The sequence below is a fragment of the Gigantopelta aegis genome, chromosome 5, assembly GCF_016097555.1.
Source record: "Gigantopelta aegis isolate Gae_Host chromosome 5, Gae_host_genome, whole genome shotgun sequence".
Taxonomy (NCBI): domain Eukaryota; kingdom Metazoa; phylum Mollusca; class Gastropoda; order Neomphalida; family Peltospiridae; genus Gigantopelta; species Gigantopelta aegis.
Genome location: NC_054703.1, coordinates 2,423,826 through 2,444,304, shown reverse-complemented (window position 1 = coordinate 2,444,304; position 20,479 = coordinate 2,423,826). Strand labels below are relative to the sequence as shown.

Below are 20,479 nucleotides of genomic sequence, written 5' to 3'. Positions count from 1 at the left end.
TACTAAAAACCTCTATTGTATGGTCCTACAAGTTTTCGTTGATTTCGACAGAGGAATGACTTACCAATATCATCGACGATTTTACGTGACCTGAAGTATACTAGTACACCAGCTGCAGAAAGAAAGAAATGTTTTGTTTAACAATATACTCAACACATTTTATTTACGTTTATATAGCGTCAGAAATATGGTTAAGGACCACAAAACAACGAGAAAGGAAACTCGCTGCCGCGACTCCAGGGGCTACTCTTTCAGATTAGCAGCAAGATATTACATACCATGACTGTTGATACACATTGGCCCAGTTTTTCAAAGCAGTGTATATTACTGAAACAACTGTTTCGATATTTCTTCCCATTTACCGGCAGCCGCAGTCAACGGAAAACCAGCCTAATATGGGAAGGAGAGATGACCACTTTAACTTTAAAAAAAAGAAGAGACCAGAGTTTATGAAATTTTGAAGATAACAAAAACAGTATGACAATACCAAAAACATACGTTAATATAGCTATTTTGTTACTCAGATGCGAGGAAATCGCGTTTCAGGCCACTTAAATTTCAAAATTTCGCCCCCCCCCCTATTTAAAAATCCTGGATCCGCGCCTGATGGGCTACTCTTTTTTATTAGCATCAAGGGATCGTTTATATGCACCATCCCACATACAGGATAGCACATACCACGGCCTTTGATATACCAGTCGTGGTGCACTGGCTGGAACGAGAAATTGCCCAGTGGGCCCACCAACGGGGATCGATCCCATCAAGCGAGCGCTTTACCACTGGGCTACGTCCCCCCCACCCCCACCCCCATGTTATTACAAGCACCCGGATGACCATAAGCACTTCAATATTCTATAAAAAAAAAGTTTGTTTTATTTAACGACGCCACTAAAGCACATTGATTTTTTATCTAGATATTCTAAAGAACAAAATATTAGTAACGTCTTATTTCAATTTTCAAGTATGGCTCCAATAGTGAAAACTCGTTCCAGCCAGTGAACCATGACTGGCATATCAAAAGCTGTGGTATGTGCTATTTTGTCTGTGGGATGGTGCATATAAAAAATCCCTTGATACTAATGGAAAAATGTAGCGGGTTTCCTCTCTAAGACTGTATGTCAAAATTACCAACTGTTTGACATCCAGTAGCCGATGATTAATAAATCAATGTGCTATATTGGTATCGTTAAACAAAACAAACTTTAAAAACTTTTTAATTAATAATGAAACAAAAACTAGGATCTGTCACTTTAAATTGTATTTATTTAATTATAACAACATATTTTACACAGAGTTTGAGATTCACACCACTACATGTCAGTCGATTCTATATTATTTGCTGCACTGTTGAGATCGTCTACCGAATTAGGTAATCCTTCGAGAATTGTCTCCCCTGTTACATTTTCACTGTTGATGGTCTCCCCTTTTTCAACTGCAACCAGCTGCAGTTCCTCTAACATGATGTTTGTATTAAACGTCTCTGACGTTCCTCCGAACTCTGTTGGAAGCCATTCAGGTTCCATTTGTTCATAGAGCTTTGATAGGTCGCTTCCATGAACCATAATCTAAAATAAAATAAAGCGAATGGCTGTTAACCGATATTCCAGAATAATTGTTACACTCAACTAAGGTTAAAACAACAACAACTACAACAACAAAAAAACTCCCAAAAACCGAATCATGGCACAGTAATAATATGGTCTTTTCCTAGACAAAAAACAAAAAACAAAAAAACAACAACAACAAAAGAACAAAACAAAACAAAACAAAACAAAAACAAACAAAACATGAAAGGGAAAAAAGAAACAACAAACAGACAGAAATCCCCAAGCAAACAAACAAAACTCTAGCAAACCAACAACAACATAAATGCATAACAAAGTATGAAAGCTATTGCTGTTTCATCTATATCATTGTCAGTGGCGGATCCAGAAAATCCATTTAGGGGGAGGGGGGCATTGACATGAGGCGGAATGCCAATGGAACTTTGGGGGAGGTTTGGAGGGGATCGTAAAAAATATATAATAAAATTATAACTGTCGCAAAATTTGGGGTGGGGGGGACGGGCGGGCGGGCCCCTGCCCCCACCTAAATTCGCCTCTGTTAATTTCAATAATAAAAAAATTAAAAAAAAAAAAATTCTCTGTCGATCTGTAAAATATGTGTAACTACTTTTGTTATATTTTCTTTCACCACATCTTACGTTTTATGAGTCTATTATAATATTATTTTTGGTCCAAATAAAATCTCTAATTGTTATGAAAGTATATAAATCTTATGAGATGCAATGTATATTTTAAATAACGTAACACGTTTTTATTGTTAGTTATATCTACCAACACAGGTATCGTAATTTGGTGTCAGAAGTGGGATCATTGACATAAAAAGAATCAGAACTTACGAAAGTTGGCCATATACTGGCACGTGGCTGGCATCTCGCTGGACTATTGGACAGTTAGTCTGTCTCGTCTTACGATGAATGGTGCTACAGTTGTTTTATAAATGTATTAGAATTTTAATCTTTATTTGTTTTCATAGCGTGTGATACGACATATATCGTGCTGGACTATTCGACAATTAGCCTATCTCGCCTACAATGAATTGCTTTTCCAGTTCTGTTTTATATTATATTTAGTTTTACATTAGAATTTCGATATGTATTTTGTTTTTAATAACGTGGAATAAATATACAAAACAGAAATAAATGCGTAATATTAAAATAATGCGACTAACACGAACTTTTTTCGCATTAATATTATGTTCGCATTAATTCCAGGATCTATAGTATTACAAACAACTTATGATGTGAATAAAAATAGTCAACTATGTGTGTGTTTTGATAGCCAGAATACTGATCTGACAAAACCATTAGCAATAATACATTAGTATTTAGTTTCTAAGAATTCTCACCCTTGATGTCATCTTGGAACTGAGGAAGGGTTTTGCGAGCGTCCAGAAGGTACTGAAGTACCACGGCTGACGAATAATGTTAAACACTTTGAATCGACCAGGAAATGAGCCCTGTAACAGTGATAAACATTCATACTCTATGGTAATATCATTTATTATACATCATTTAGTGAAATATCTTAAATATCAGTGAAATAAAAGTGTTATCAGTCACTCAGTGACGATAACACATTTTAGAGTGAAATTTTCACTATTTCACTCTAAAATGTGTTATCGTCACTGTAGAAAATGTTATCTTCACTGTAAGAAAGCCGGAACTATTTTCCTGTTAGCATTTTAAAAATAAAGGTAAATTGCCAAAAGTTATATAATAAATAGAAAATTTCATATTTTTTTTCAAATATGATTTATATCTCATATCGTGAAGTTTGCAATCATATCACACTCGTCGCGCAAGCGTGACTCGTGAGATATGATTGCAAACTTCACTCGATGAGATATAAATCATATTTGATAAAAAAAAATTAAAAAACCCCATGAAATATCCTCTAATTATTACCCATATGGTTAAAAATATTCTGGTATATATCAGAGTGATATGTCCCACTAAAACGCCAGGTGGGACGTAACACTTTGTGACGTCATAGATTGACGCACTACAACCTTACAGGAACGTCAACCAAACAAATGGACGTCATAGATTGACGCACTACAACCTTACAGCAACCTTACAGGAACGTCAACCAAACGAATGGACGTCATAGATTGACGCACTACAACCTTACAGGAACGTCAACCAAACGAATGGACGTCATAGATTGGCGCACTACAACCTTACAGAAACGTCAACCAAACGAGTTGAGTCATATAAATTAAGAACGATTATGGGTAATAAATAGGATATTAAACTCGCTACCATTTCGTATCATGTTTATGTCCCTCGTGAAATAATTTTCATTGTCACTCACTAAAGCTCGTGACAACTGAAAATTATTTCACTCGGGACATAAACATGATACGAAATGGAAGTTCGTTTAATATCCTATAAAAATCATACTATATGGTAATATGATAAACATGGTAACACTCTGTTGTATTACATAAATCTTAGTAGAGTCAGTTATCTTGCATGGCCAAGCCATAAATTAAAGCGCTGCCAAGATGTGTGTGTGTATGTTGTTGTTTTTGTTGTTGTTGTGTTGGTCTGTGCGTATCAATGAAACGCGTACGTGCGTGCGCATATACATACATATATTTTGTTTTGTTTAACGACACCACTAGAGCACATTGATTTATTAATCATCGGCTATTGAATGTCGAACTCTTGGTAATTGTAACATATAGTCTTAGAAAGGAAACCCGCTACATTTTTCCATTAATAGCAAGAGTTTCTTTTATATGCACCATCCCACAGACAGGAGGGCACATACCACGGCCTTTGATATACCAGTCGTGGTGCAATATATACAATCAGTATATCGTAGTCTTAATATCTGATCCGGCCTCAATCAAAAACAAATCTGTGAAAAACCATTTATTTGTTACCGAATTCAGGTAATCCATTTCGGTTTTACATAACCTGCCATGACCATGTAAATAAAAGAAAGAAATGTTTTATTTAACGACGCACTCAACACATTTTATTTACGGTTATATGGCGTCAGACATATGGTTAAGGACCACACAGATTTTGAGAGGAAACCCGCTGTCGCCACTACATGGGCTACTCTTTCTGATTAGCAGCAAGGGATCTTTTATTTGCGTTTCCCACAGGCAGGACAGCACAAGCCATGGCCTTTGTTGAACCAGTTATGGATCACTGGTCGGTGCAAGTGGTTTACACCTACCCATTGAGCCTTGCGGAGCACTCACCCAGGGTTTGGAGTCGGTATCGGGATTAAAAATCCCATGCCTCGACTGGGATCCGAACCCAGTACCTACCAGCCTGTAGACCGATGGCCTAACCACGACGCCACCGAGGCCGATGTAAATAATATCCTAAATATAATGTGCAAACGAAAAATTGGTTACCCCAAACTAAACTCAGTGTGAGCAACTATCGAACGAAACGATCTTCTCGTAATTTTCTGAGTATAAACCTGCATCCCCCCCCCCCCCCCCCCCGCTTCCTATGCCAGTGACCTGCAACAATGAATGACTGTTTAAAGGGACATACCCTAGTTTTTAAACACTAAGGCATATATTTCACTATTAGAGCCGTTTACGATCACTAAAATCAAATATTATTTATATTGTATTGCTTAGATTATCCATTTCCGTATAACCAAAGTGTGTCTGGTCATCCTGGTGTTTCTAATACCACAAAATGCATTTTTCATATTTAAAAAAACGCACATACGTCTGAGAAGTAACTGTTATGGAATCGCGTTTTAGTCTATTTTTAAGGGTATTTCAACGTCACAGACTCTTGTTTCACTCTGTTTTATCCAAATTTGTTACAGGTTTGTAAATTAACCAAACTTAGTGTCCATTTTACGGGTTGAAACTAGGGTCTAGCTGGAAAATATGTCTTATTGTTTAAGAACTAGGGTCTGTCCCTTTAACGACAGCCCATCACAAAAATAGAGATCGGCTATTAGGTGTCCTCAAACAAGGGTAAGTACCTGCAACAAATCTATCATGGTCTTAACATCAGCCGGTTTCATTGCTAACGCCTGGTCAATGTGGTATCTCTCGTATGTCTCCAGAAGAACGAATCCGTTTACCTGAAGAAAAAAACACAATCATAAGTCTACACACAGTCAAACCTGAGTGGAGCAGACGGCCATGGGTGTATTAGACAGGTCATTTCTTAAAGATACATTTTATCCTATTAGTGTTCCTATTATCATGTATCCTTTTAAAAAAAACGGCCTCGGTGGCGTGGTGATTAGGCCATCGGTCTACAGGCTGGTAGGTACTGGGTTCGGATCCTTGTCGAGGCATGGGATTTTTAATCCAGATACCGACTCCAAACCCTGAGTGTGTGCTCCGCAAGGCTCAATGGGTAGGTGTAAACCACTTGCACCGACCAGTGATCCATAACTGGTTCAACAAAGGCCATGGTTTGTCCTATCCTGCCTGTGGGAAGCGCAAATAAAAGATCCCTTGCTGCTAATCGGAAAGAGTAGCCCATGTAGTGGCGACAGCGGGTTTCCTCTCAAAATCTGTGTGGTCCTTAACCATATGTCTGACGCCATATAACCGTAAATAAAATGTGTTGAGTGCGTCGTTAAATAAAACATTTCTTTCTTTCTTTCCTTTTAAAAAAATGATCCGTTGGATTCTAGCGATATGATACTATAATCACCCCCCCCCCCCCACCCAAGCAGACCTATTACAAGCAGTTCCCACGACTGGTATATCAATTGCAATGGTACGTGACGTCCTGCTGCTGGAAATTGTATATAAAAGATATATTGGTGCAAATGAAAAAAATGTAGAGGGCTTGCTATGAAGACTATGTTTTAGAATTACCAAATGTCTACATCCAAGAGGTGATGATTGATTAATCAATGTGCTTCAGTAGATTCGTTAGAGAGAGAGAGAGAGAGAGAGAGAGAGAGAGAGAGAGAGAGAGAGAGAGAGAGAGAGAGAGAGAGAGAGAGAGAGAGAGAGAGAGAGGGAGGGGGGAGAGAAACGGAAAGAAAGAGGGGGGACAGGGAGAGAGAAACGGACAGAGACAGACAGACAGAGATAGAGAAAGAAAGAGAGAGACAGAGAGAAACAGATAGACAACACACACAGAGAGAGAGAGAGAGAGAGAGAGAGAGAGAGAGAGAGAGAGAGAGAGAGAGAGAGAGAGAGAGAGAGAGAGAGAGAGAGAGAGAACGAAAACCAAAAACATTTTAACATTTCATTCAGAAACCTGCGTTTCCTCGTTTTCTATGAGAGTCTCTATTACGTAGAGTAATGACGCCATCAACTCTGGGAACGGAATTTCAGTATGGTCCCAGGATCCAACATCAAACAACAGCCAAACTCGACCCTGAATTGTGAAACAATTTCATTATGCAGTTGTCAAAACATGTGATCATAATTCAAGCAGTTCTAGGTACGTTTTTTTTAAAGATGGACTCCCACCCCCCCCAAAAAAAACCCCAAAAAATCACCCCAAAACCCCCCAACAAAATAAACAAAAAACCATAACAAAGTAAAAGTTCTATGTACGAACTTAAATAGGAAGTACACAGAAAAGAAGAATGTATCGTTTTTCTACAGACAAAAGTAAGTCTTGTCGATCTCCTATAGACAAAACTGGGATGTATCGTCCTATTTAGGCCAAACCTAGGATCATCTACTTCCTGTAGACAAATTAAATAGGATGTATAGTCTTCCTAAATTGACAAAATAGAACACATCGATTGACTACAGCTTACTGCAATATGTATCAGCCTCCTATACACAAACGTTTGATATATATATTTATCATATAATATCTTAGATTTCCAGTGCAATCAAAGTATGTGATATTTTTCATACTTTAAGAATTTGATAACTTTACAAATTAGATGTAAATTAATCGAGGTCACGGCACTAGGTTTATTGACATTTAAGCAAACGTACTAGGGTGACACTCAATAATTGACGTATGCATTCATAGTCATCAAATAAAAACATTTCAATAGCAATGTTACACTGAAAGCTGTCCAGCATTCAGAACCCCCCACCCCACCCCCCACCCCACCCCGTTATGCACTAGTTTATTTTGATATAAGGACATCCATTCAAAAAGGCACCGCGCCACAAGTTCTTATGTCATTTGAATATCTAGTAATGGCAGACTGGAATTAAAGTTGCAAGTACAGTTTACAAAAACACGTTGTATTAAGCTTGAGATTATATGATAAAGACATTATTACCCTCGTGCAGAAGCTCGCATAATGCAATTTTTATTCCTAATATATGATATTGACGATACCGAAAAACACTCTGGTAATAACATATATATATATATATATATATACAGTCAAACCTGTCCTAGCGGCCACCTGTACGCAGCGGTCACCTGCCTTAAGCGGCCACAGTTTTCCCTCCCAAACGATTTATAATGTAAATGCACCTGTAATAAGCGGTCACCTGTCTAACGCGGCCAGCGGTCACTTTTATCTACTCCCTTGTGTTACCACTTAAGACAGGTTTGACTGTGTGTGTATATATATATATATATATATATATATATATATATATATATATATATCATGTTTTCACAGCGTAAATATGTTGTTATTTTTACATTTTCTTAATAATGAAAGTACATACTGTACATGTGAAGTTCACTGGAAATATAGAATATCAGGTTACTACATTTTAATATTGTGGTTATTTGGCCAGGTTTAGATAACAGTATAACAACGAGCTTCAGCAACCTGATAACACATAGCAACGCCAATGTTATCATGCTAGCAACGGAGAAGTTATCAGGCAGTGACATAATAACTTTGAATTATCATGTAGGGGTTATCAGGTCACAGAAAGCATGGTTGCATGATAATTTAGAGTATTACACGTATTTACCCAGGGCTTCTAGATATTTTTTAAATCCACTAGCCATGGGATCAGTGATTTTAAAAATTTACTAGCCACGATTAAAAATTCACTAGCCCTACTTTACTTTTAAGTTAAAACAATTTTACTAAATAATAGTAATAATCTGATATGTCACCTAAAGAGGGAGATAGAGCTTAAAAATACTAACATTGGGGGGGGGGGGGGGGGGGGGGGGGGGGGGGGGGGGGTCAGGATATTTATTTTTATAAAATAGACTTAACTGCAACATTTGACACAAAACATTCACTAGCCGTCGGGCATGGCAATAGTATTATTTACTAGCCCAACATTGAATATCACTAGCCATGGGAGTGGGGCTACCATAATCTAGAAGCCCTGTTATTACCTCTTTGTCTCTGTTTGGTAGGATCACGGGAAATCCTTTGGAGATGGCAAACCGAAGAGAAGACAGATGCAGTTTACTGGTGACGTCTTTGTGCTTCTCTCGGAACAGTAAATAGGCTATAGAGACAAAGGACGTGTTCTCATTAACATTGTTTAGCAAAATTAACCATTCACACTGTCAAATGGATTGTTAATAATTATGAAGACCATACATTCATGTTACAAGCGTAGAATTGTTTGGCAAAACCTACACATTTCAGACGTGTATGAAGTCTCAAAGAGTGGTGCACAATTAAAATACATTATTTCGATTGTTCAAGTTAAAGTTTGTTTTGTTTTAACGACACCATTGAAAAAATCCCTTGCTACAAATGGAAAAATATCTATTGGACTCTGCATTGTGCAGATAAGGTTTTGACCGCGGACAAAGGTTTTGTCGTTCAGATTTACAAAACTTTAAAGTTTGTTTTGTTTGGATGTCAGCTGAATTCTGTTTATAATGGAAGGAAGAACGAAGGAAATGTTTTATTTAGCGACGCACTCAACACACTTTATTTACGGTTATATGGCGTAAGACATATGGTTAAGGTCCACACAGATATTGAGGGGAAAACCAGCTGTCGCCACTTCATGGGCTACTCGTTTCGATTAATAGCAAGGGATATTTTTATGCACCATCCCACAGACAGGATAGTACATACCACGGCCTTTGTTACACAAGTTGTGGAGCACTGGCTGTAACGAGAAATAGCCCAGTGGGTCCACCGACAGGTTTATAACGGTTACAATTAAAATGAAACTCAAGCTAAAAGTAAAACAGAGAAGGTGCTTTTGTATTGTTACCTGTCATTTGGTTGTATGCACGTTTGACGTCAAATTTCTTACATCTCAGAAATCTCAGTAAAAATGTATCGTCTTTGTTTAAAAAAGCATCACAAATCTTCTTCCCTTCATCTGACTGATTTTCTTCCAGGCACAATTTCCGCAGCTCTTTCAACGCTTCGGTCCGTTTTCCTTCTGTTTCTTGAAGTTCTTCTTTCGCTTTCTGGGCGGTTTTTGTTTCGACGATTTTGGTTGGTCGAAACAGTCGGCGATAAGCCTGGCGTTTTTCATCGTCAGTCATCATTGGTGGAGTGTATGCCACGTCATTGCTGTTCGTTTCCGAATCAGGAGATGCCATTTTTTATCAAACCAGTCTGCAAACTATTACAAACGTACAATTACTATTAGTATTATATATGAAATATAGGATTCGTCATGAGTATTTTTTAATATGGAAAATATCAACCGAGTCTATGTTAATCGGTATTTGTCGAGGCTCTGTCGAGACAAATACCGATTAACTAGACGAGGTTGATATTTTATATATTAAAAAACACGAGTAGCGAATTCTGTTTATACTATAAAACTTCTAAAATAACATTTTAATTATATTTTTTTTAGTAAATCACAATACTAAATTCCCCGCCATTGGTAATATGACGTCATCACAAGCAGGACAAATTATTTTGACGTCACGCATTTTAACTAAATCTTTGAAAACGTTACGCTCAGGTATACAGGGTTAGATTATTTTCAATGTTCCATGGGTGTTAGACAGGGAGAAAATTTATCGCCCCTATTATTCTCCATGTTTCTCAATGATTTAGATACGTTTAAAACTAATGATTGTAATGGCATCCGCATAGATAACTTATTCACAGATTCCACTTTGTATACAAATATTGTTCTTTTTGTGTTACTATATGCTGATGACACAGCGCTCTTTGCCGAAAATTATGACGACATGCAGAATTTATTAAATATTTTCGACTCTTATTGTACAAAATGGAAACTAAATGTAAATTGTAAAAAAACAAAAGTGCTAATTTTCAGTGGTAATAAAAAAGATTATTCCAAAAGGTTCCATTTAGGAAACACAAATCTAGATAATGTAGAAATATACAAATATCTTGGAATTATATTTCATAAATCCAATAAATTCACTAATGCTCGAAAACATCAATATGAACAAGCTCAAAAAGCTATGTATTTTACACTTAGACAAGGAAAACGTTGCCATCTTTCCATTCAATGCCAACTTAAATTATTTGATTGTATGGTTTTACCTATTGCTTTATACGGATGTGAAATTTGGGGTTTTGAAAGTCTGTCTTGCATAGAAAAATTGTATAGCAAATATTTAAAGTTATTATTGCCTGTTAGACAATCCACCCCATTATATATGTTGTATGGAGAACTTGGATGCTTCCCGGTAGATATAACAGTAAAAATAAGAATGATAGGATTTTGGTTTAGGATGATTACTGGGAAGCAGTCCAAGCTATCATTATTAGTGTACAGAATGTTATTGAATGATTATAATACACATTTTTATGATCACAAATGGATAGCTTTTATAAAATCAATTTGAGATAATATTGGTTGTACATACATATGGTGGTCAGATTGAGAGCGTATTAATAGTGCTTCATTGTTGAAAAAAATTATTTCAACAAACCTCATAGATAAATTTTTGCAAACATGGTACAGTCATATTGACACTTCATCGAAAGCATCTTGTTACAAAATATTTAAAAGCAGTATAGCATTCGAAAATTATTTAAATTCATTAGAAAAAAACAAACATTGGTGCCCATTGTTACGTTTTAGAGTATCAAACCACAATCTTCCAATAGAGACAGGTAGATGGATACGTAAACCATTACATGATAGATTGTGTTTTTTTATGCAACACTAACGACATCGGAGATGAATTCCATTATATTTTTACATGCCCATATTTTAACCAATTCAGACTTCAATATATACCGAAATATTATCGATCCAAACCAAACATTTATAATTATATTCCCATGTTCGTTTTATGTAGATATACTTATGTGAATAGTTTTACTCTGTCATCTTGTTAAAAAGTGTGAATTGTTGTATTATATATTGTTCCTCATATGCCGTGGATTACGGCCTGAGAGAAATAAATGTTCAGTTCAGTTCAGTTCAGTTGGCTTGTAAACAAATGACTCATCCACAGCAAGACATTACCCTTGCAAATTTGCATACCATTATTAACCGGGTTAATACATAGAGATTATTATACGAACTTGTGTGTCGTATTGATTTTACGAAACGAGTGCCAGGATTACTGTATCCTGATTACTGTATACATGAATCCTGACACGAGTTTCGTAAAATGAGTACTACTCACACGCGAGTGTAATAATTTGGATCGATCCCAAACCGACCGCGCATCAAGCAAGCGGCTTACCACTGGGCTACGCCCAGCCCCCCTCCCCCCCCCCCCCCCCCCGATATTTAAGACAGTAACCAGTTACTCTCTCTCTCTCTCTCTCTCTCTCTCTCTCTCTCTCTCTCTCTCTCTCTCTCTCTCTCTCTCTCTCTCTCTCTCAGGGCGTACCTTACATGTGTGTTTTACTGCCCCTCCCAACAAATAGTTCTATATGCTCGACAGGGGTGGATCCAATATTGTGTAAGGTAGGGAGTCATAAAATTACAAATAGGGCAGTTTCATTTTGTTGAAGGCAAATGAGCGAAGCTCCCAAAGGGAGCGAGATCTGTTAGAAGTTTCGGAGGCATGGGCTTCCCTGAAAAGTTTGAAATAAAGATACCCAGAGACGAGTTTTTAAGTCACCTCTAGCCTTCCCCTTATAGGGAGCGGGGAAAAATGTCCGCTTGATGCGCGGTCGGTCGAAGTATAAACAATCCCCGCTAGCACTCCACCACAATATATCAATAAGGGGAAGGCTAGAGGTGACACGAGCTACACAGTTTAGTGTTGTATATTGTGAAACATAAAATAAACAAAACATCATTAAAAGGACGTAGATGGGGGGGGGGGGGGGGCGGTTCACGGGGTCACTGTGACCTCTGTGGATCCGCCAGTGCAATGTACGACACTGTATCACAGAAAACATGTTTCTATTATCCTACATTCTTTCATGAGTATTTTTTGTCCTATCAATCTTTCTTTCTATAAATCTGTTTTTCCTTTCTTTGTTCATTTTATAGTTATATCTGTCACTTAATCGTTTGAAACGTATTGATAACATGCTAGTTTCAACAAGGAAATAAATAACATAAAATGTCATTAGTATGACGCGCAATGGAAGAAGTAATGCAAGAATCATGAGGCTTCACTAGCATAATAACATTCGATGCATTATATCCAGGCAAAGCAATGCCAGCGCTCTGAAATCTAGTTCACTGAAATTACACGCAGCTGTTCCATTGTATGACATACCTGTAATCGATATAGAGTCATTCGGCGCTTTTCTTACCTGTATACATTTAAGCCCAGAACACACCGAAACTGTGTCTGGGTCTAGGTTTGGCGAGTGACGGGCAAAGACACCATGCATGGGGGCGAGAGGTAGCCCAGTGGTACCGCGCTCGCATGATGCGCGGTCGGTGTGGGATCGATCCCCATCGGTGGACCCATCGGGCTGTTTCTCGTTCCAGCCAGTGCACCACGACTGGTATATCAAAGGCCGTGGTATGTACTACCCTCTCTGTAGGATGGTGCATATAAAAGAACCTTTGCTGCTAATCGAAAAGAGTACCCATGAAGACCCGACAGCGGGTTTCCTCTTTTATTATTATCTGTGTGGTCCTTAACCATATGTCTGACGCCATTTAACCGTAAATAAAATGTGTTGAGTGCGTCGTTAAATAAAACATTTCCTTCCTTCCTTCCATGTATCGTGTATTTCATACAGTGTAGGTTTTTTCCTTGTTTTGTTTTACCCGAATGTTAAAAGAATAAGACATCACAAGTTGGCTCTTGCTGGAAACAAATTTATTTTCTTGACCAGAAGTTGTTTTTTAAACCATATAATCATGAAAGTATAATAGAACAGAGGGCTCGTCTCTCCCTTTGCCATAACCGGCCGACTTTGGATCAAATACTGGACGTAGGCCAGTTGTAAAGCGCTCGCTTAATGCATGGTCGATCTAGGATCGATCCTCATCGGTGGATCCATTGGGCTATTTCACATTTCAGGCAGTGCATCACGACTAGTATATCAAAGGTCGTGGTATTTTCTATCTTGTCTGTGGGATGGTAAATGTAAAAGACCCCTTGCTACTAATGGGAAAATGTAGCGGGTTTCCTCTCTAAAACTAGTATGTCAGCATAATCAAATGCTTGACATCCAATAGCCGATGATTAGTAATTCAGTGTACTCTAGTGGTGTCGTTCAACAAAACAAACTTTAACTGTTTTAAATAGGGGATGTATTCTTTAAGTTTAATGTAGTGGGTGAATTCCGAAATGGACAAAACAAATGCATTCATTTCAATTTATTTTCATGCTTCTATCGAATTAAGGTTCAAGCACGCTGTTCTGCACACACGCTTCGGCTATCTGGGCTGTCTGTCCAAGACAGCGGGTTAGTTGTTAGTGGGTTAGTTGTTAGTGAGAGAGAAGAGGATGTAGTTGTCTTATACCTACCCACTGAGTCAATATAACTCGCTCTAAGTGAGAGCCGGTACCGGTATGCGAACCTAGTACCTATCAGCCTTATGTCCGATGGGTATGTGCTGTTAAATTTAGAAAACTGTATGTTATTTATATACAGTATTTGGTAATCGATTAGACGTCGGAAAATATGTGAAACTGACAGTTATAGCGTTATTCTAGTGTCAGACTACCAACTGCCAGCAGAAAGTTGGTCAACTTTCTGCTGTCACGACTTCTACGACAGTCCATTTGCTAGTCTGAGCGTTCTTACAACTTGATTCTCGTCGTATAACCCATTAGTTGTTAATCTGAGCGCACTCGTCATAATTCGGGAGTTGGGGGAAATTACAACGCAACCGTCGAGTTGGCCAACTTCGTCGTGACAGTTGACAGTCTGATCCTAGCATAACTCTCCACATATAAACATAATTAGGCTAGAGGCTATGCTAGGTATCTAAATTAGAATGATTGAGTGTGAAGAGTAGGTAATGAAGTTTAACCTGGTACACGTACAAACACTAAGATAATCAGAAACACATTAATATACAGCAACAGATATTTAATGAAGAGGACCGGCGTCGGTGGCGTCGTGGTTAGGCCATCGGTCTACAGGCTGGTAGGTACTGAGTTTGTATCCCAGTCGAGGCATGGGATTTTTAATCCAGATACCGACTCCAAACCCTGAGTGAGTGCTCAGCAAGGCTCAATGGGTAGGTGTAAACCACTTGCACCGAACAGTGATCCATAACTGGTTCAACAAAGGCCATGGTTTTTACTATCCTGTCTGTGGGAAGCGCAAATAAAAGATCCCTTGTTGCCTGTCGTAAAAGAGTAGCCTATGTGGCGACAGCGGGTTTCCTCTAAAAAAAACAGTGTCAGAACGACCATATGTTTGACGTCCAATAGCCGATGATAAGATACAAAAATTAGTGTGCTCAGGTGGCGTCGTTAAATAAAACAAACTTTACTTTACTTTTTATTTAATGATGAGCACTTTACCACTGAGCCACGTCACGCCCCGAAAAACGAAAATATTTAATATGCAGAGTTTCTGTTTTCATTAAAACATCTCTGTTAGTCGGCAACACCGTAACAATGGCAACAAACTCAGGACAGTCCTTTTAAAAAAATGCCTGGTCCGAGATATGAACTGACTATCAACATAATTAAACAGCAAATTCCATTCATTATGAAAAATGTCGTCTGCTTACAGAGTTTGAAATTACAATCTATTTTCTTCATTAGTGTATCATACATCCTGAAATGTTTTTGCTGATTCAATATATGAACCGATCGTCAACGTAACGAAACAGAAATATCCACCCATTATGGCATAGTAAAGAAGGAAGGAAGGAAGAAAAAGTTTTATTTAACGACGCACTCAACACATTTTATTTACGGTTATAGAGCGTCAGACATATTGTTAAAGACCACACAGATATTGAGAGAGGAAACCCGCTGTCACCACTACCTGGGCTACTCTTTTTCGATTAGAATGAATGAATGTTTAACGACACCCCAGCACAAAAATACACATCGGCTATTGGGTGTAACAAATGGTTTGGGTTTTTTTTCGATTAGATGCAAGATATTTTTTTATATGCACCATCACACAGACAGGATAGCACATACCACAGCCTTTGATATACTAGTCGTGGTGCACTGGCTGGAACGAGAAATAGCCCAATGGGCCCACCGACGGGGGTCGATCTCACACCAACAGGGCATCAAGCGAACGCTTTACCACTGGTCTACGCCACCCCTACCCCCACCCCCATAGTAAAGAAAGTCGTCTGCTCATAGACTTTGAAATTATATTTTTTTCATTAGTTTATCTTACATCCTGAAATTGATCGTCAACATAATAAAACCGCAAAAGCCACCCATAGTGAAGAACGTCGTCTGCTCATAGACTTTGAAATTATATTTTTTTCATTAGTTTATCTTACATCCTGAAATTGATCGTCAACATAATAAAACCGCAAAAGCCACCCATAGTGAAGAACGTCGTCTGCTCATGGAATTATAAAGTCTATATAATTTGTAGGAACTGATTGACATCATAATAAAATAAAAAATACCCACCCATATTGAAAAAAGTCGTCTGCTAATTAAATTTGAAATTATATTTTATTCATTAATTTATCCTGCATATTGAAAACATTTCTGGTACGATCTATAAAATTGTCAAGAAAATAAAACAGCGATACCCACCCATAGTGATGAATGTCGTCTGGTAATGGTGTTTACAATTACGTGTAATTCGTCATTAGTTTATCACATTCTTAACATTTTTGGTGATACGAGGTATAAATCGAGGGAAGGCAGGAAGGAAATAGTTTATTTAACGACGCACTCAACACATTTTATTTACGGTTATATGGCGTCGGACATATGGTTAAGGACCACACAGATATAAAGAGAGGAAACCCGCTGTCGCCACTTCATGGTCTACTCTTTTCGATTAGCAGCAAGGGATATTTTATATGCACCATCTCACAGACAGGGTGGTATATACCATGGCCTTTGATATACCAGTCGTGGTGCACTGGCTGGAACGAGAAATACCATACCGACCGCGCATCGAGCGAGCGCTGTACTACTGGGCTACGTCCCGCCATTCTGCTCATAGAATTTTAAATTCTATATAATTTGTAAGAACTGATTGACATCATAATAAAACAAAAATACCCACCTATATTGAAAAAGGTCGTCTGCTAATTAAATTCGAAATTGTATTTTATTCATTAGTTTATCCTACATTTCTGGTACGATCTATAAAATTGTCAAGAGAATAAAACAGTGATACCCACCCATATTGATGAATGTCGTCTGCTAATGGTGTTTACAATTACATGTAATTCGTTATTAGTTTACAACATTCTTAAAATGTTTGGTGGTACGAGGTATAAATCGAGGGAAGGCAGGAAGGAAATAGTTTATTTAACGACGCACTCAACACATTTTATTTACGGTTATATGGCGTCGGACATATGGTTAAGGACCACACAGATATAGAGAGAGGAAACCCGCTGTCGCCACTTCATGAGCTACTCTTTTCGATTAGCAGCAAGATATCTTTTATATGCATCATCCCACATACAGGATAGTACATACCACATCCTTTGTTACACCAGTTGTGGTGCACTGGCTGGAACGAGAAATAGCCCAATGGGCCAACCGACGGGAATCGATCCTAGATCGATCGCGCATCAGGCGAGCGATGTACCACTTGGCTACGCCCCGCTCCATGTGCTAATGGTGTTTACAATTACATGTAATTCGTGGTTAGTTTATCACATTCTTAAAATGTTTGGTGGTACGAGAGATAAACTGAGAGTAAACACAATGAAACAGGATACCACCCATAGTTAAAAATGTAGTCTGCTAATGAAGATTGAAATTATAATGTTTTGATTAGTTTATCCTACATCCTGAAGATATTTGCTGATCCAAGATATGAACTCATTGTTAACATAATGAAGCAATACCCACCTATAAGAAAGAATGTCGTCTGCTCGTGGAGTTTTAAATTATATTTTCTTTATTAGTTTATCCTACATCCGTAAACGTTTTTACAGGCACTGATTGAGTTATCGTCAACATGAAAACAGCATTAAAACCCATTGTGAAGAATGCCATCTGCTCATAGTTTTTGAAATTATATATTTTTTATCGATTGGTTTATCCTACATCTTAAATTTTTTTGCTGGTTCAAGATATAAACCGACTGTCAACATAATGAACTAACAATAACCACCCATAATGAAGAAGGAAGGAAGGAAGAAGGAAGGAAGGAAGAAGGAAGGAAATGTTTTATTTAACGACGCACTCAACACATTTTATTTACGGTTATATGGCGTCAGACATATGGTTAAGGACCACACAGATTGAGAGAGGAAACCCGCTGTTGCCTCTTCATGGGCTACTCTTTTCAATTAGCAGCAAGGGATCTTTTATATGCACCATCCCACAGACAGGATAACACATACCTCAGCCTTTGATATACCAGTCGTGGTGCACTGGCTGGAACGAGAAGTAGCCCAATAGGTCCACCGACGGGGATCGATCCCAGACCGACCGTGCATCGAGCGAGCGCTTTACCACTGGGCTACGTCCCGTCCCTTCATAGTGAAGAATGTCGTCTGCTCATGGAATTTGAAATTATATTTTTTTTAGAGTAAATATTGTTTTCGTTAGTTTATCCTACAGCCTTAACATATTTGGTTGTACGAGGTACGAATTGATTGTGAACATAATAAAACAATACCCACCCATAGTGAAAAATGTCGTCTGCTCATGGAGATTCAAATTTTAAAAAAATAAATTTAAAAAAAATCATTCTTTTTTCCTTCATCCTGAAAATGGTTCCTGGACGTAGCCCAGTGGTACAGCGCTCGCTCGATGAGCGGTCGGTGTGGGATCGATCCCCGTCGGTGGGCCCATTGGGCTATTTCTCGTTCTAGCCAGTGCACCACAACTGGTATATCAAAGGCCGTGGTATGTACTACCCTGTCTGTGGGATGGTGCATATAAAAGATCCCTTGCTGCTAATCGAAAAAGAGTAGCCCATGAAGTGGCGAGAGTGGGTTTCCTCTCTCGTTATCTGTGTGGTCCTTCACCATACGTTTGACGCCAATATAACCGTAAATAGAATGTGTTGAGTGCGTCGTTAAATAAAACATTTCTTTCTTTCTTTCTTTGGTACAAGGTACAAACTTATTGTAAACTAAATGAAACAGCAAACCCTATTCATAGTGAACAATGTCAGCTGCTCATGGAGTTTGAAATTATATTGTTTTGATTAGTTTATCCTTCGGCCTTAACATATTTGCTGGTCCAAGATATGGACTGATTGTCAACACGATGAACCAATGCCCACTTAAAAGGAAGAAAATCGCCTGTTCGTGGGAAATGGAAGGACATGTTTTATTTAACGACGAATTCAACACATTTTATTAACGGTTATATGACGTCGAACATATGGTTAAGGACCACACAGATACTGAGAGAGGAAACCCGCTGTCACCACTTCATGGGCTACTCCTTTCGATCATCAGCATAAGATCTTTTATATGCACCATCCCACAGACAGGATAGTACATACCACAGCCTTTGTTACACCAGTCGTGGAGCACTGGCTGGAACGAGAAATAGCCCAATGGGGCCACCAATGGGGATCGATCCTAAACCGACCGCTATATTGTATAAGGTGAAGGAAAGAAATGTTTTATTTAACGACACACTCAACACATTTTATTTACAGTTATATGGCGTCAGACATATGGTTAAGGACCACAAAGATATATATAGAGGAAACCCACTTCTCACCATTTCATGGGCTACACTTTTCGATTAGCAGCAAGGGATCTTTTATATGCACCATCACACAGACACTATGACACATACCACGACCTTCGATATACCAGTCGTGGTTCACTGGCTAGAGCGACCTGTTCATGGGAGTTTGAAATTATATTTTCTTAATTAGTTTCTTCTACATCCTTAAAATGTCTCCTGGTACAAGGCACAAATTGATTGTATACATAATGAAGCAACAAACCCTATTCATAATGAAGAATGTCTTCTGCTCAAGGAATTTTAAATTATATTGGGTTTTTTTTAGTTAATACTACAGTCGTAACAGTTTTGTTGGTACGAGGGATAAATTGAGTGTCAAAATAATAACACATCACCCACCCACAGTAAATAATGTCATATGCTCGTGGAGACTGAAATTATATATTTTTCTTCATTAGTTGCTCCTTCATTTTGAAAATGTTTTCTAGTTCAAAGTTACGTTTCAAAGTACAAATTGTTTGTAAACATAATGAAACAACAAACCCTATTCATAGGAAAGAATGTCGTTTGTTCGTGGAACTGGAAATTACTCGGTAGATTGTTTTGATGAGTTTATATCCTACTACAGTACAGTCGTAACATTTTTGGTTGTACGAGGTATAAATTGATTGCGAACACAATCAGACTACGAAAACTTACCTGAGATCCGGCAAGCTGTATCGCTGCCCCTTCTGCGTTTGATAAACCAGGCGCAAAGCAAAGTTCACTCGATGTTTGTATCGGGGAAACAAAGTTATCGATTCGAGACTCAGCTTGCACGTGTTACGTCAATCTTGGCTCAAACAAAGAAAAGGAATATTTATTTTATAAATACATTGTTAAATCAAGTTCATAAAC

General features: G+C 38.1%; 1 protein-coding gene across 3 annotated transcripts; it reads right to left on the bottom strand.

Moving 5' to 3' along the window:
• Positions 1 to 1,243: 1,243 nt before the first annotated feature.
• On the bottom strand, positions 1,244 to 20,386 carry LOC121373353 (retinaldehyde-binding protein 1-like). 3 transcript variants are annotated; one of them, XM_041499947.1, is made up of 7 exons: positions 20,282 to 20,386; positions 9,649 to 10,008; positions 8,807 to 8,922; positions 6,779 to 6,898; positions 5,535 to 5,636; positions 2,911 to 3,021; positions 1,244 to 1,565 (listed from the first exon to the last, which is right to left on the bottom strand). In XM_041499947.1, exons 2-7 carry the CDS (start codon positions 9,983 to 9,985, stop codon positions 1,311 to 1,313), a joined length of 1,041 nt encoding a protein of 346 aa, XP_041355881.1. In that variant the 5' UTR covers positions 9,986 to 10,008; positions 20,282 to 20,386; the 3' UTR covers positions 1,244 to 1,310. The 3 variants fall into 3 exon arrangements, with proteins under 3 accessions (XP_041355881.1, XP_041355883.1, XP_041355882.1); XM_041499949.1 differs by lacking the exon at positions 20,282 to 20,386 and adding an exon at positions 10,227 to 10,288; XM_041499948.1 differs by lacking the exon at positions 20,282 to 20,386 and adding an exon at positions 10,207 to 10,270.
• Between the last annotated feature and the right edge of the window lie 93 nt (positions 20,387 to 20,479).

Bases quoted from the DNA above. Each gene is read 5' to 3' on its own strand.
- LOC121373353 (XM_041499947.1), bottom strand. From the start codon at position 9,985: ATGGCATCTCCTGATTCGGAAACGAACAGCAATGACGTGGCATACACT. The intron at 6,899-8,806 runs GTAATAACAGGG...TTCACAATTCAG, and splicing joins TACCAAACAGAGACAAAGAG to GGTCGAGTTTGGCTGTTGTT. The intron at 1,566-2,910 runs GTGAGAATTCTT...ATTTTATTTTAG, and splicing joins GTTCCAAGATGACATCAAGG to ATTATGGTTCATGGAAGCGA.